The sequence below is a fragment of the Phasianus colchicus genome, chromosome 5 (assembly GCF_987193195.1).
Source record: "Phasianus colchicus chromosome 5, bPhaCol1.hap1.1, whole genome shotgun sequence".
Taxonomy (NCBI): Eukaryota; Metazoa; Chordata; class Aves; order Galliformes; family Phasianidae; genus Phasianus; species Phasianus colchicus.
Genome location: NC_143440.1, coordinates 4,377,984 through 4,393,270, shown reverse-complemented (window position 1 = coordinate 4,393,270; position 15,287 = coordinate 4,377,984). Strand labels below are relative to the sequence as shown.

Here is a 15,287-nt window from a genome sequence, read left to right as displayed (position 1 = left end):
TTAAAAGTTCCTTTTTAAGTCTTCTACCTTCTATTTTGAAGAGTAGGTGGCTTGAATGCAAAAACTATCACTGTTTATGAGTGGCTGGAGGGATGGGCCTAACTCTCAAAGCTTTGTAGCAATTGAATTCTGTTAATGCTTTACTTATTTGTGACTTGGTAAATGTTCTGAGCATAGGTCTTGTAATCTGTACATAACATCACCTGAAGTCTCATGATCTACAGAGCAGTCCGTATTTGATCAATACTTTTTTTTTCATTTTTAAAAAGCACCTTGGAAACGACATTTGACACCAGTGTGACCACCGAGATAAGCGGTCGCAGCATTCTCAGCCTGACAGGACGACCAACCCCTTTGTCATGGAGACTGGGGCAGTCCAGCCCCCGCCTGCAGGCAGGTGATGCTCCATCCATGGGGAACGGCTATCCTCCCAGGGGAAATGCCAGCCGCTTCATCAACACAGAATCAGGACGTTACATGTATTCAGCACCTTTGCGGAGACAGCTAGCATCCCGTGGTAGCAGTGTCTGCCACGTGGACATCTCAGACAAAGGAAGTGATGAAATAGATTTGGAAGGCATCACCATGGATGCCACTGGCTACATGAGTGATGGAGATGTGCTCGGCAAGAATATCAGGACTGACGATATCACCAGTGGGTAAGTGCCTTTTCTTTTGCTGTTAAATACATTGTCTTCGGGTTGTCCATTTTTGCACTGTGATAAATGAGGCTGTATGCCCTGTGTCTATTTGGAAAATGAATGAATAAATAGAACCACAGTGATGATATTGGCAAGCATGTGGAGGGATAGCTCATTACCGCAGTTAATTTAGTCAATGAGATTTTAAGTTTGTGTGTGTGTTGAAATGAACTATTCCTATAGGTAAGTATGGGTGCATATGATTAAGCGTTTTGTTGAATCAGGGTCATTGTGGCAAGCCAAGCACATGCTGCAGTGCTCCTTTATGCCCACATGATGGGGAGAGTGAGGCATTTTTATACTCTTAACTGAACTCTTTAGCTGCCTGAACGTTTAAGGAGAACATTCATGGAAAGGTTTACACCTTGTTGTGTATGTCAAAATAGTTGCACATGTAAATCAAATCTAAAAAAGAGGTTCACGTACAGAAGTGTGAACTGATAGAAAATTATTATCAAGATTTTACATCAACATTTTACCTTCACTGTGACTGGTTAAAAAATAAAAGTATTGGAGGTCGGACTGGATGATCTCCAGAGGTCCCTTCCAACTTCTATGACTGTGATTCTTTGCTCCAAGGTTGGTATTTAGTTAATTGTAGGAAGGTTAGCTGTTCTTTCTTAGATCAAATACATCAGTGTTAGACTAATGTTAGAACTGATCTGTGAGATGCAGGTGGCTGATTTACTTTCCTGGTAACTTCTTCTCTGCCTGGCTGCCTTGCATCCTTTGCTTTTCTCTGATGTTAGTTGTAGCATTACTTTGTTTGGAAGATGTAGTATCTCTTACTGAAATGCAGAGCTGGAACTCAGGTGCTTCATTGTCACTGATTTAATCTGGAAGTGGTCTAGAAACCTCCATTCATTCTGTCCTTTCTGAGTCTTTGGATGTTTTCAAACTGTCCTTTCTGAAAAATCAGACTTCATTTTTAACTCTTTGTTGAAGAAGCATATAGATATATTGAAGAAGCCAGTGCAAAGAATGCATAAAATCCTATTTCAGGTAAAATCCCACTACCTGTTACTACGTTAATCATGCATTGTACTACTAAAATGATTTGTTTTTATAAAATGAAGCATCCTATACCTACATTCTGCAGTGTTTATTGTAGTAATGGTTATTGCATTTCTTGTGGACTGTGACTTTTATTCAAACTTATGTTTGTCTTAAGTAATTTTTGTCTTAAAATAAGGAATTTAAGTTTGGAGTAGTACTACCAATTCTGTAAAGGATAAATTGAGAAGTGTCCCAGGCAGAACTGTCATCTCATGCATTTGCTTTTTGTATCTTAGAAGAGCCCCAGTCTTTGCAGATTCAATATCAGTCAACGTACAAAGATCAGATTCCATGTGGAGGGAAAGAGAATAATGAGAAAGCAGTTCAGTTTATGAATGCTATTTCCAGAGAAATTTGTGTCTTTGCTCATCTCTGAATATCATTTCCTGACTACCTGGTCATCCCATAGAGCATAAAGGGGAAGTCACCATAGTCTGAAAATACAAGACTGGTCTTAGATTCTAGGTAATAACATGTTTCTGTTGGTGATACCTCTGAAGTTTGATATACTGAAGTAGTATATCAAAGCAATGAGCTAAATCCCAGGCTGGCAAATATGACATTTAGCAGAATAGCTCTACAACAGCTCATCCCTTGCCTTAAATGTTGGAGTATCTTTAACTGAGAGAGAAATGATATGAATAGAGTACTTGACTGTTATTTCTCTCCAGTTTTTGAAGAGGGGCAGTAATTTTCCAGCTTTTACTTATATATCCATCCAGAAATTGATAAATGAGATCTCAATTCAGGACAAGAATAGCTGTATATGAATACCTTTTTCTTCTCCACACCTGTTGCCTTTAGCTACAAAAGCCTACACTGCTAAATAATGTGAGTTTATAGACTGTTATTGGAACTGTCAAATAAGTTCCAAGGGCAAAATCTGTATTACAGTTCAATTCACAGTCAGAATGACTTAGCTTCATTTTCAGATTATCACTGGGGTTTGAAGCTTGAGCAGTTTGCAAAGGTTCTTATTGCTGCACCAGTAGACATTTGAAAGGAGCGTTTCTGAAAGCAGCCTCAAAACATTGGGGTTAAATTGTCTGTGGAGAGTAATGACGTGCAGATTCCTTGAGAAGGGAGTGTTGCGTATTGAGTTGCAATAACAGCATTGGATGTAATCCCCAAATCAATTGGGAGAGGTAAACTTTCTGTCAAAAAGATGACGGTGTTACCTTTGGTGAATCTCACTGACTGCCAAATGACCATCTGCAGTATAAACAGATGTTTTGGTAATTTCATGAGTTATCTTCATTTTATTCTCACTTATAAAAGTTGTAGTATGTCTCTGTGAGAGAGGAATAATAGGTTGCTTAGAAATCAGAAGAGTTGCTTGTAAAAAGAGCATCGTTGCTACTTGCTGTGGAATGAGTCTCTGAGATCAGTGTTAGGGTGAATGTGCCCAGTATTTTCAGAAGCTGAGTTACGGTGTGCAGAAAACAGCACAAGAGGGCATTTATATCATGAATAGCTCTTTATTAGCTGATGTATGTTTCACTTTGTCAAATTTGGAGCAATTTTCAGAATTGCTTCAGTGCTGTAGTCTGAAAACCTTGGATCTGTGTTTTCATTGGCAAACTGATAGGGAAGGAAGCCAAAATATTTGTTACAGCCAAAATAAATTCAATAGCCAAGATAAACTATTTGAGCCTTATGATCCTGATGCTTTCTCTGAAATGCACTGGGTCATGGGAAGTTTCATTTGACCTCTTTTAATAAGTCCGCTCAGGCAGAGCCCTGGCATACATTGTTAGTATTGATTTCGTAGGTTAGAAAGAGTACCTTTTCCAAACAGGCAGAAAATACCAGTTAAAACTAAGAAAGTCTTCCCATAGTGGATCGAAGGTAAGGAGCGATCTTCTTTTGGAAGCTAGTACATCAACAGAGCAGCAAAGCACCCAGACTGGGATTGGTGCATGGTGTCCTGGTTCCTGGTGTCTTGTCCTCCAACACACTGGTCTGGGCTTGCAGCCTGCTCAGAAGATGACAGTAGGGGGCACAGAGCTGCTGCACCTACCCACCTCAGAGTTACGCACTCCTTCCAGGTAGGGAGGCAAACTCAGTCCTTCTGGGGGTTTTGTTTGGAGGGTTTTGTCCACTTCAGCCTCCCTTTAGCTGCTCACATACCTGTTTCTACCTTCTGCCTATTTTTTTTTCTCCTGTGTTCTCTCTAATGATATGTAGAGTTGATTTTATTTTTATCTGTCCTTGAAGTGGAATAACAGAGATCTTGGTCAGAAAGGCATCTTAACGTTATTTTCTTTTAGTTTAACTAATCCTCTGATATTGCTTTCGCTACCTTAATTGCAGACTTCTACGCAGAACTAACAGCCTGGCCGTATTGATTATTCCCAGTCACAGATTTGCTCAGGAAATGGTCTGTGATCAGCAAACACCACTCAACCAATATTCCTTGTTGTGGAAACATCTGTTGTGGCAACATGTATCCTGGTTTGACAGTCCAAGCCCAAGAACCTGTGCTTGGAGGCAGTGCGGACAGGAGCAGTCCTTAGCCCTTCTTTCCATTTCATTAACATCCCCATTTGTTTGTTGCTGGAGAGCTGATCCATTCCCATCCAAGACCCCCATTTCCACAATCAGTTAATGTGTTTGTATGTGCAATGCTCATGGGATTCTCATTCTTGTTTATTCAAGCCTTTATGTTCTACATGGATCTTTCTTCAAGCACTTAAAACAATTGAATTCAGAACACAGAGGAAAGGAAATCACAAAGGAGATCAGGCCACAGTTGGGTGGGGAATCAGACTTCTCATCACAAAAGATGAGCTAGAAGTCATCTTTTTGGCCCAGAGCCATGTCTTGGAGTGACATGGGCTAGAACCAGCACTGAAACAGCTCTGTAAAATGCAGAGGCTGAATTTTAGTAGGTGTATCCATTATATCCATTAGGAAGCAATGAGGAATTCAGTATGAAGAGGAGCATTCAGTTTAGTGAATGTTCAGTAATACAATGGATATTCGCAGTGTTCTTGTGCCCCAGTTGCTGGATTTAGTACTATTTATCAGTCAGGCAGTGATACATATATTTCAGATGTTGCATGACAGAACTTCGCTTGGGTTTGAGGTTTAAGAAAAAGAGGAGAGTTATACTTTTTGCTGCTACCTACATTTGCTCTTGGTAGCAGTAGTTAAAAGAACCCATTTCCTTCTAAACCATCTGCAGCAGAAATGATTACCACTGCAGGTCATTATGTGAGGCTGGCTGGAGGTCAAGAGGCTGAGCTAATTGTGCTGTAAGCAAGAATCTGTATGCCTGGTACACTGACCTTTGCTGCAGAGATTACCTCTGTTAGTTGTTTTACTGCCTGCTGCACTTGGAATGGTGTGATTTCATTTCTAAGATACCATCGCTGCAGTCCTTGTATGGCTATAACACTTAAACGTGACCAAGAGTCGTGAGGGAACTAGTTGTGTCTTCCTTTTCCCTCTGAGAGGAGTGTTTATTTGAACTGCCTTCTCTCTTGCTAGAACTGGCTCTTACATTTTGCACCTTTTGACACTGCAGAACAGCAGCACAACTAATAAGGAAGTCAGCCTACCAAGTCAACATTTTGAGTTTTATGAAATAGTACTAGGGAATCTTTATTTCTGACTTCTTAGTAAGCTGTGATGAACTTGGGTCAGAAGATCTGGGTTTTAAAGTTGTAAATGTCCTGGTGCAAAGAAAATAAAAAGGGAACACTGAAATTGGTGTAAATAGCATCCTAAGAACTGTACCCAGAGATTTTTAGAGCAGGCATGGCTAGAATGTTACGTAAGCATTTTCAATGTTACCAATGTTGTAATGTTATTAATAGTTCTAAGATATTCTTAAGAATATTTCAGGAATATCTCATTTCAGGAATAGTTACGTGTCAGTTTGAGTAAAACTGTCAACAAAACAGTGTTTAATCATTTATCATTAAAAAAATCTAGGATATTGTGTTCTCATAGCACTTCTCTCGCATTTTCAGATTTGACATAGGTAGACATCATAGGCCTGTAATTCACAACCTTAGAGATCATCTGGAATGGAGCATGTTATCCAGCACACCATTAAAAAGCCATCAGCAAGCCTCGGACAATTTAGTAGCCAGTCAGGAAGTGAAAGACAGTGTTTATAGTAACAGAAGTGAGAATAACTGGCAGTAGTCACATAGTCTCTTTTCTTTTCCCTCCTCACTGCCGCACAGTAGCTGTACAATGCCTGGGACACACTGAGACATAAATAATATTTGTCTGTAGGACCAACCCACCATTTGTGGTGTGTGGTGTTCGCTGTTTCCTCATACACACTGTCCGACCGGAGCTCAGGGAGTGTTTGTACAGCACTTTTGGATGTCGGGTTTGAGTTTTTGGGAGGTCTTGTGCAGGGCCAGAAACTGGACTCAGTAATCCTTGTGGGTCCTTTCCAACTAGGGACATTCTGTCATTCTGTGACTAAATCCAGTCCAGCTGTGGGGCTAGCCAGCAGAGGGAGATGCACTCATGTGGCTGGGAGGGAGCAGAAAGCACCTGGGAGGCCCTGGGGAGCCTTCTATGCACTCCCCAGTTTTCTGGGCCTGGCAAGCGGCAGCATGCTCTCATTATTTTCCTTTGGCCGCAAGTAGTTCCTTTCTCTAACTAAATTAAAGAGAGTGGTGGGGAATAGATCACTTATTCTATCACTCATTTCTATGGTTTTCATTGAAGTAGATCCTGAGAAGGATTTAGGCTTTTAAATCAAATCTGTCATATGCAAAACCCCATTCAACTACTGCCAGATTCGGGTGTAAATTCAACTTGCCCCATGCTGGCAGCCTGTGCTTACTAGGTGTATCGTTGTCCCATCTTAATGAGTTTCCACCCATATTTCTTTGGGCTTAGGACTACTAGTTGCACATCTGAAAAAACTGACCTGTTGGGAGTTTTCCAGTGTTCTCTACCTTATTTTGACAGGAGTAGGCCTTCATATTGTGCAAGTATACACTCTTCGTTTTCAAGATGTGGCTCCAAGAGGGGACACTCAACTGAGCAAGGGCACTCATGCAGAAGTGCAAAGTTGTAGTCTTTGATCTGCTCTCCCAGATGGTTCGTGGATCATTGGGTAAATTTTACAAATCATCTGGGAATTGAAATCCCTGGACCCCTTCCTCCTCACAAATGCTGTAATGGCTGGTTTTCTTTCCTTTGTATGGCTGAAAGTGTTCCACTGTAGAGGGCCCATTGAATTTCGCTGGCTGAACTAGTTCTGCTCAGACTTAAATGTGTTTTAGGAAAAATGTGGGAAACAACAGTAGGCAAGATTGCATCATAAAATAATTAGGCTTTGATTACTCATTATGAGGGCTGAATCTCTTTTAATGAAGTCCTAAGGCTTAAATGAAACCTTGTGTAGTCTTAGCAAAGTCGTCAGAGTCACTGCCCAAATTACTCTGTTAAGTTTGGGGTGATATGTCCTAATGTCTTCCCATGAGTTTTCTCAGTTCTTGCTATCTTCTTAAACATGTTTTAATCACCTGGATGCCTTGAAGCCTGCTTTCAAGTCTGTTAATAATTAATATTGGCATTTGAAGTTTCTCATGGCCATAACAAGAGTTTTCCTTCAAGATGCAGTGTCCCAATCATTTCTGAAGGGCTATTCAAGTCCAGGATAGATAAAGAGGAATAAATTAACCTTCAACCTGTGTTTTGTTTTCATACATAGCCCATACAGGAGGGGAAGAAACTGAGACAACAAAGGGGAATATAAAATATAGTAAATAGAATGTTTATATTATACTTAATGCAATATAAAATATTTGTATGTATAATCTTAGTCTACTGATTCATGTGCTTTACAGTTGGGAGATTTAACTAAATAAGCTGTGAAACTAAAATATACTTAGTACATTTTGTGTAATCTCATTTCTCTTTTGCCTATTACTATGTCTCCTTATTCTCAGCAGTGATGATGACTTTTGAAACTGCAAGTCATTTGTAGGTTTTTTTTATTCTGGTTTTAGTCTGTATTTGGATTTGAGCATCCTTAAAGCAATTCATAATTTATTCATTAGTTTTTCAGCTGTAAATATTTAATGATTATTCATAAATGTCTATCAGTTTATAACTTACACACTGCCTTAAATGTGAAGTGAAACTTTAAGTTAAATGAGCACTAGATTTATGCTTCTGTAAACCTGAAAGATGACGTTTGGATTGAATGTTAGATATATGAGCATTGTATTAGCAGTGCCAAGCTGAAAGCTAAGGACCTGATCCCATTGCTGAATGACTTTGTTGAAATTCACAGGGTTCCAAAAGTGGGATTTAAACCTTACAGGCTTACAGGCAAGCTATATGTTCAACCCTTTGGCTACAAAGACAAAGAAGAGATCATGGTGGGCATTTAGTGGAGAGCGCCAGTAAAGAACAGTGAATGGAAGGGCTTGGGGGAGGGGAGAAATGACTTAAGTATTAATACTTAAGACTTCAGTATTAATACTTAAGTAAAGAGTGCCTGTCCCATAGTAATCTATTTGCAAAATTGGAAAGTTCATATTCATAGATTAAAGAGTGAAATGAATATATACAAAGTGGTACAAGTTTTCAGACCATGAAAGGAGTATGAAAGTGAGTGTGCTGTTGGCTGTCTAGTTATACCTGAGCAAGTACAGAGCGTGGGCAGAAATTAGGTGACTAAGACCACTAAATTTTACTGATCCCTTGTGTAACCCGTTCTTGTTCCCTGTAAATACCTTTCAGGAATGGGAAATAAATCACTTTGGCATTGGAAATAACCTAACAATATTGCTCTTGGAAGAACTTAGAACAGCATTCAAAATTTCAGAGGCACAGAAAGGATGTATTTGGCTAATGAAAAGAGAATTTTACAGATCCAGATTGTCCAGGGAACTCCAAAGCAAATTATTTTATACTTGTAATACAGGGCAGGAAGCCGTTTTCTTGAAGTGTCATCTAGAAAGCATGATGTAAACTCCAGTTGTGCTAGAAGTGCATAATACTGCTCTTGTTTAACTTGAGTCTTTTCCTAGTGAAAGAAAGAGGTATGGTTAAATTTATTTCCTTGCAGATGAAGAGTAAAACTATAGAGATGAGTAGTGAGTATTCATTTCTGAAAAACTAGAAATTCCTTGTAACCAGTGTCATCATTGTCTCATTCAGTGTTCATTCATCAAATCTGAGTATATGCTACTCTAGTATTGACAGTCAATCTCCACTGCCTGTTGGTACCATCTCTAGAAGATCTGAGCTGTTAATTTGATTTAGGAAGTCACTGAGTCTATACTTTTTCCTACTTTTCTTTCTTTGAGAGTCGGTAGAAAAGTATTTTGAAATGCTCGTTTTTACACTGAACTGCTTGCAGAGTTGCTCCGATTTGTGAATTCAGCAAGGCATTTGTCATGCTTTTAATAAGTAGATATTTGTCGTGCTTTTAATAAGAAAAAACAAAGAAATTAAACCTAATCGATAATTGCCCTAATACAATTGTTTGGACTGCAGTGGATCACTGTGTAGGAGGCAAAGCTGTTCAAGGAAAATGCCTGTAATTAGGAGAACACTTAAGGAGTTGTTACAGGAGTTGACAGGCATGTGAAGTTGGAAATTTAGGTACACTCCCAGTGATCTTGTCAGAGATTTATTCTCACACAACCCTAGTCCTGACTGCTTCTGCAGGTGGAAGAAGGGGATTAAAGATGGGGATTAAAGTTTTCTTTTTTGTCTTTAGTCAGAATATGTAAGTTTGGTTTAGAGGTTAGTATAGAGATGTGTGATGATTCAGATATCATGGAGAACTGTTAGAATTATACACATAAGGTGTATTTCCTAGTTTTATTCTTCTCTGAGGAAAACTTTGTAAGATTGTCTTCAGAAACATATTACTTAATTATATTCTCCCTTGTCATAAGGCAGAAATGAGCAGCGATAATAACAGTGTATTCATAAAGGGAAGACGGCCTCTGAGAGCCAAGAGGTTTGGAGGGATGGGAACGAAGGAGAAGAAAGCAATGGCTGGAGGTTTTTGGCACCAGTAGCTTTTTTACTCTCTTCTCCTGCATTACCTATGAGTAGTAGAAAACTTACTTTATTTTAAAATTGCTTTAATGTCAGTGCATGTTTCTCTGCCACAAGGTGGTACCTCCCCATGTTCTTTGACCTCCATGTTTCATGCAGGACTTTAAGCGTTATTCCTTCTGAAATCTTTCTGAAATTAAGCATTCCTGGGTGGAGAACATTGCATGTAATAAAAATAAGATACAAAGCTTTCAATCCATGATTACACAAACCTGTTTCAAAATAGAAAACTTTGTACATACTGTGTTGTCCTGACGTGTAAGAAACTCGTCAGTACAGTGGATAAAAGCCATTGCCTGTCTGTGCTCTTTTAAGGTGTCTTGGTTCGTGAAACCTCATGTCAAAGATGTTGAATAAATCTGTTATTTTCCAGTTTGATGCCATTACAGTTATTCTGATCTATCAGCTTGCTGAGCTTCTCCGCAGAGTGTGAAATCTGTTGATATTAGTAGCTTTCCATTGATTTCAGCATGACAAATTCCTGAGAGAAACATGTTCCACTGAACTGATTCTGGATAACAACCATGGAGAAAAAATCCATTGCAGTCTTTTATCAAAGGTCTAGTCATATCAGGGGAAGGTGAAGCCTGACAATAAAGCTGAGAGCTGCTCTTTGCAGTACGTGTGCAGTGGGTGTTCATGCAGGAGCAGGTTTCATGTGCAGGCAAGTATCTGTAATAAACCAATTAACGTGTGTACATTGGCAGTTTTTGCAAAATGCTGTTTATGTCTTTGTATAACAATGTGGTCGTAAGCTCCACTTTTCTTTCCCTTCTATTTTAGTAGGTTAAGGGGAAAAAAAAGTTTTTCCACGACAAAGTATTTATCAACCATGTCAAGCAAATGTTAGAATGCAAAGACCTGAGGCAAATTCCACACTCGTTGCTGCGGAGCTGCTCCCCTCTTTTTACAGTCTTGTTTGTGAGCTCCAAGAACCTCGTCCCCTCAGATTTGCTGAACGGGGAGTAGCCTGGGGTCTGGCTTTACCAGCTTAGCAATCTCATTGTTAAACCCCCCAGAAGGACTCCTCCGTTGTTCCAGGGCAGGCACTATAGAGATTCATAAATGTAACTCAAATGCTAAACAGCAGACTGCATGAGCTTTGTTGACTTTTTACCGTCCCAGTTTTCTAAATACAGTAATTGAATTTGATTTTGGTAAACTACATCTGTTACAGCAACATCTGTGAGGAAAGGAGTGGAAAAAATGCAGAGGCACAACTCGTGCAAACTGCTTTTCCACTCTCGCTCTCCCCAGTAGAGGCATTACTAACTGAAGCTAGGAATGTCTTTCCTTTCTTGCTGCGTATGATGCTGTCTTGCTTTAAGGGAAAAAGCTATGTGTCCTTTTAACAAAGAGGAAGATGTCCAGTGTATCAGAATATAATTCAGTGAGCTGCTGTCTTTTCACTCCCAAGTAAGTAAGAGATGTGTTATCTTAGCAATTGGTGAAATATCATATCCATACCTGGCACTTCCTAATACCTAAAAGTAATAGCATTTTTAAAAGGCAAAAGTCTCTAAGTCATAGTTACAGACAGAAAACAATGCAGGAGCCAAAACATTGAAAAAAGCTTTTATTTCACATTGCATTTTTGAGTTCTCACTGTAAATCTTGGGTTATTAATTGTTCGTGCACCATTGAAAAAATCTAGGGTGAATTCACTGTGATTTTTGCAGTTAAATTGTGAAAGGTTTGAGAATTCCACTGTGATGTCCACACAACATAGTTCAGGATAGGATAAATTATGCTTTTTGTGGTAGGAGGGGATAAGTGATTGTATCATTCTCAACTATTGAATGATTTCCATCGAGTCAACAATAAGGAAAGGGAAGTATTATTCCTTTGTCTGACAGAATCGTGAGGGTTGGAAGGGACCTCATCTAGTCTAATCTTCCTGCTGAAGCAGGCTCCCCAGAATAGGTCACAGTTATGCTGAAATCCAGTTTTTATTAATGTGAGAGGTTGCAAGATGGAGTAGAGAATGATGAGAGAGGGGCAAAAGGTCTCCAGTATCATCAAGAATAAACTTTTCCTTGCTTTGTGTTTTGGGAAATATTCTCAACTCAAGAGCATGGAAAATGTGTTCTGCAATTAAAAACACGTTGAAGGTTAACACAGCATATTAATATCTAAACATTTGATGGGTTTACTAAAAGTGATGTTTTGTTGTTTCAAAGGTATATGACTGATGGTGGCTTGGGCCTCTACACTCGAAGGCTAAACCGGCTGCCTGATGGCATGGCTGCAGTGCGGGAGACCATGCAGCGCAACACGTCCCTGGGACTTGGAGATGCTGACAGGTAAGCTCTCACCCAGCAAATGCTGGGATATAATTGTGTGTTTAGTCCAAGCTGTATCTGATGCATGCTGGAACATTCTACAGCTTTGGGAATTCAGGTACTGAATACGTGACTATGACTTCTGCAGAGTTTGTTAGGTTATGCATTCATGGAAGGCTCGGGATGAATGCTTTGTCTCCGATTTCTCGCTTGCATTCTCGCCTGTGTTTCTGTGCGCATGATGTAACACAAGAAAATGTGAAACTTAATTTTAATAGCTTTTGAAAGAAAGAAGGCCTAGTTCTCTTTTCATTTTCAATGATTCTTTCAAGTCCAGTAACTCTGTGTGAAAGGTCAAGATCGAAGATCAAGAATTAGGACGTAGGTTAAAAATCCGTAATTAACAGTATTGTGATCCATAAAGGAAGCAGGTAAATGGACAGTAATGAGCCCTGTATCCTGTTAGAGTTGAGATAAATGGGTCAAATACTTCTGCTTTTAATGGATTGGCCTGTAGCTGCTGCCTTCTCTTCCAAACACAAAACCTGATGAGTGTTACTGTTGATGCAGTAAGTGAACTGTATCCTTTTTCTTCCATGATCTGACCCTAAGTTACAGATTTGAACCAATTTTCAAACCATAAGTTTTGTTTTCTTTTGTTATCTATCTTTCTGTTTCTGTTATCTATCTTTCTGTTTCTATCTTTCTTTTAACTGTAGTTGACTGAGTTTCACACAACTGGTACTTTCTTGATAGAGATGCATGCAGTAAGGCATAATACCAAGGACAAATGATGATGGAGAAGCTTGCCTTGCTTCCAAGGAATGCCATGCTGTATCTGTTTTGGCTTTCAATAAAAGAACGAAAACCTCTCAGAGAATCTCAGCTCAGTTTCGGTTATTAACATACACATGCCAGTTGGAAAGTATGCCTAGATTTCTCAGGAGCTCATATCTGTTTCTGAAATTTAAAACCTAAAACCCATATTCAGCCAAGAGCATTACTCTGGGCTGCCTGTGGGTGAAGGCATTGCCACCTAGTGCTATAACTGAAGATAAACCAAGTATCATGCTTTGCTGCTGTGGCTTTGCCACATTAACCAAAGGTGTATGTTTATAATACAGGATTAGTCTAATGTAAACTGTATTATTGTTTAAGTAATAGTGATCCTTCTGAAGAGGTAGTCTTTCCTTCCCTGCCTGATAGTTCCTGTGCTTGCAGCACTTTTTCTTAGTATATAAATTGTTCTCACATTTTATTTAATCATCTCCTTTCCTGAAGGCGCCAGCACACAAGGACCAATTACATATGTTCTACAAGAGCTGTTGTTTTTGTGCTTAAATGTTTTCCACTTAAAATGGGATTGTGACACCCTGAAATGCAATCCATAGTTAATGTCAGCTGTCTCCACATTAAAAATAATTCCTTCAGCTCATACTGGGGATGGGGGCTTACACACAGTGAGGACTGTGTATGACAGGCAAGTTAGCTGCAACAGGAGATCACAGAGGAATTAGCCTAGTGCAAGATTTAGTGATGTTAGTATGTGCTGCTTTGACTTAGTCTTTTCATTTTGGAATGCAGGCTCATTCATCTTATGTAGAAGATCAGCATTTCCTCACAATAGTTCAGCAATTTAAATATGGCTCCCCTTTGGTTGCTGGGTGACCATAATGTGCAATTTAAGCAACAGGAAAAGAATATCTTAGTTTTATCTGCAGTTTTACAGGGTGAAAACTGGTCTAAGGAAAGGGCTTTAATAAAACTGGTGTGGTAGTGCACTGCTTTCTTGATTCTGTGGAGAGGGAATCAGGAGTTCGGAGTTGCTTTACTAGTGTCCATAGAAACATGAAGATGAAATGTGGCTCGTTCAAAGCAGATGTTGATTGATTGCGTGGGAGAATGGGTGCAAAAGGCTATGAACCTTTAAATATAAGGTTAATCATTAAAAAGTTATCAGAGGAAATTTTGCAGGTTGCCTGTTTGTTTAGTTTCTTATGTTATTAATTGTAGAAGTCTAGTGGCGAAGCTCTTACTCTTTGGCTCTGGTAATGTAAAGCACAGACTTTAGAAGGTGTATTTTCCCCTGCAGCAGGGAAATCTAAATGAGGCAATTTAATTTAATGCTTGATTGCAAGGTTAATGGAATCATTGCACAACACAGCTGAGCTTATTTATTCACTTTGAGACAATTTGTGTTTGCATGGAACAAAGGCATTTTTAATGAAAAAAAGCATTAAGGATGCCTTTTTATTTAGCTTGTGATTTTTTTAAAAAATCTTTTTTTAAGGCTGTAAATTAGCCACCTATGGTTTTGTCTCGTATGTATGTGGATGTGGTGTGTACCATCTGGCAGCTGAAGTTTACTTCATGTTGCCAGGCACAGTTGCTTGATCTGAGATCTAATTCTGTCTTGAAGTTCATATATGCAACTTGCATTTATGAGTGCACACAGATAAGAGGGAAGAAATTTGACACTTAATTTTGAGTAAATCTTTCTGTAATTACTTTCTTATATAACTTCTTAATTAGATAAGGTAATTGAGACCTGTGCTGACTTACCATTTTGGTGAATAGGTCGGGGGGCTCTATTAATGGATATGAGCTTGGATATGTAATTAAGGAAAGTCAGTATGATTATTTTTTTTTAAGTCTCCGTGATGGAGTGTCTAAATAACAACTTCCAAGTGTGATTTGCATGGATTGTTTCAGTTCTGCAGTTTAATTTGAGGCTCTGTGAATTTGAACCTTTGCATAGGAGGATAAGGGGAAAAAAGGTCTTTCCAGCTTGTCCTTTTGAAAGCCCCTTCTCATTGTTAGGAGATATCACATTACATAGTCTTTGTACATTGAACAGCTCCAACTTGTGTGGACTGTAGGTAAAACACGGGTCAGCTGTTGAACATGGATAGGATTGAACTGCACTTCCAGAGTATTTCTATCTTACGGTGTCCTTAATGACAGTGTTGTCACACTGAAGATTCTGCAGTTCAAATGAGAACAAAATCAGTTTAATTGCCAACTTAACTTGTGGCTGAAACCAGTTCCTGGTGAGCGACAGCATTTCCTGCTTATGGCAAGACTCTTGAATAATCCAGATGAGAATGGAGAAGGTGAATGGGAAGGAAAAACTGAGAGCGAAACAGTAGCAGAGCAGATAGCCAGAGGGCATTCCATGCAGAGCACAAAT

At 39.2% G+C, this 15,287-nt stretch overlaps 1 protein-coding gene across 2 annotated transcripts in view; it reads left to right on the top strand.

Annotated features, from left to right (window-relative positions):
- The window catches only part of NAV2 (neuron navigator 2), a 188,165-nt gene that overhangs the window by 100,273 nt on the left and 72,605 nt on the right, over positions 1-15,287 (top strand). For both annotated transcript variants that reach the window (XM_090140200.1, XM_090140199.1), the window contains 2 exons: positions 270-659; positions 11,996-12,118. In XM_090140200.1, coding sequence (XP_089996326.1) covers positions 270-659; positions 11,996-12,118 — 513 coding nt within the window. The remainder of the gene's footprint in view (positions 1-269; positions 660-11,995; positions 12,119-15,287) is intronic.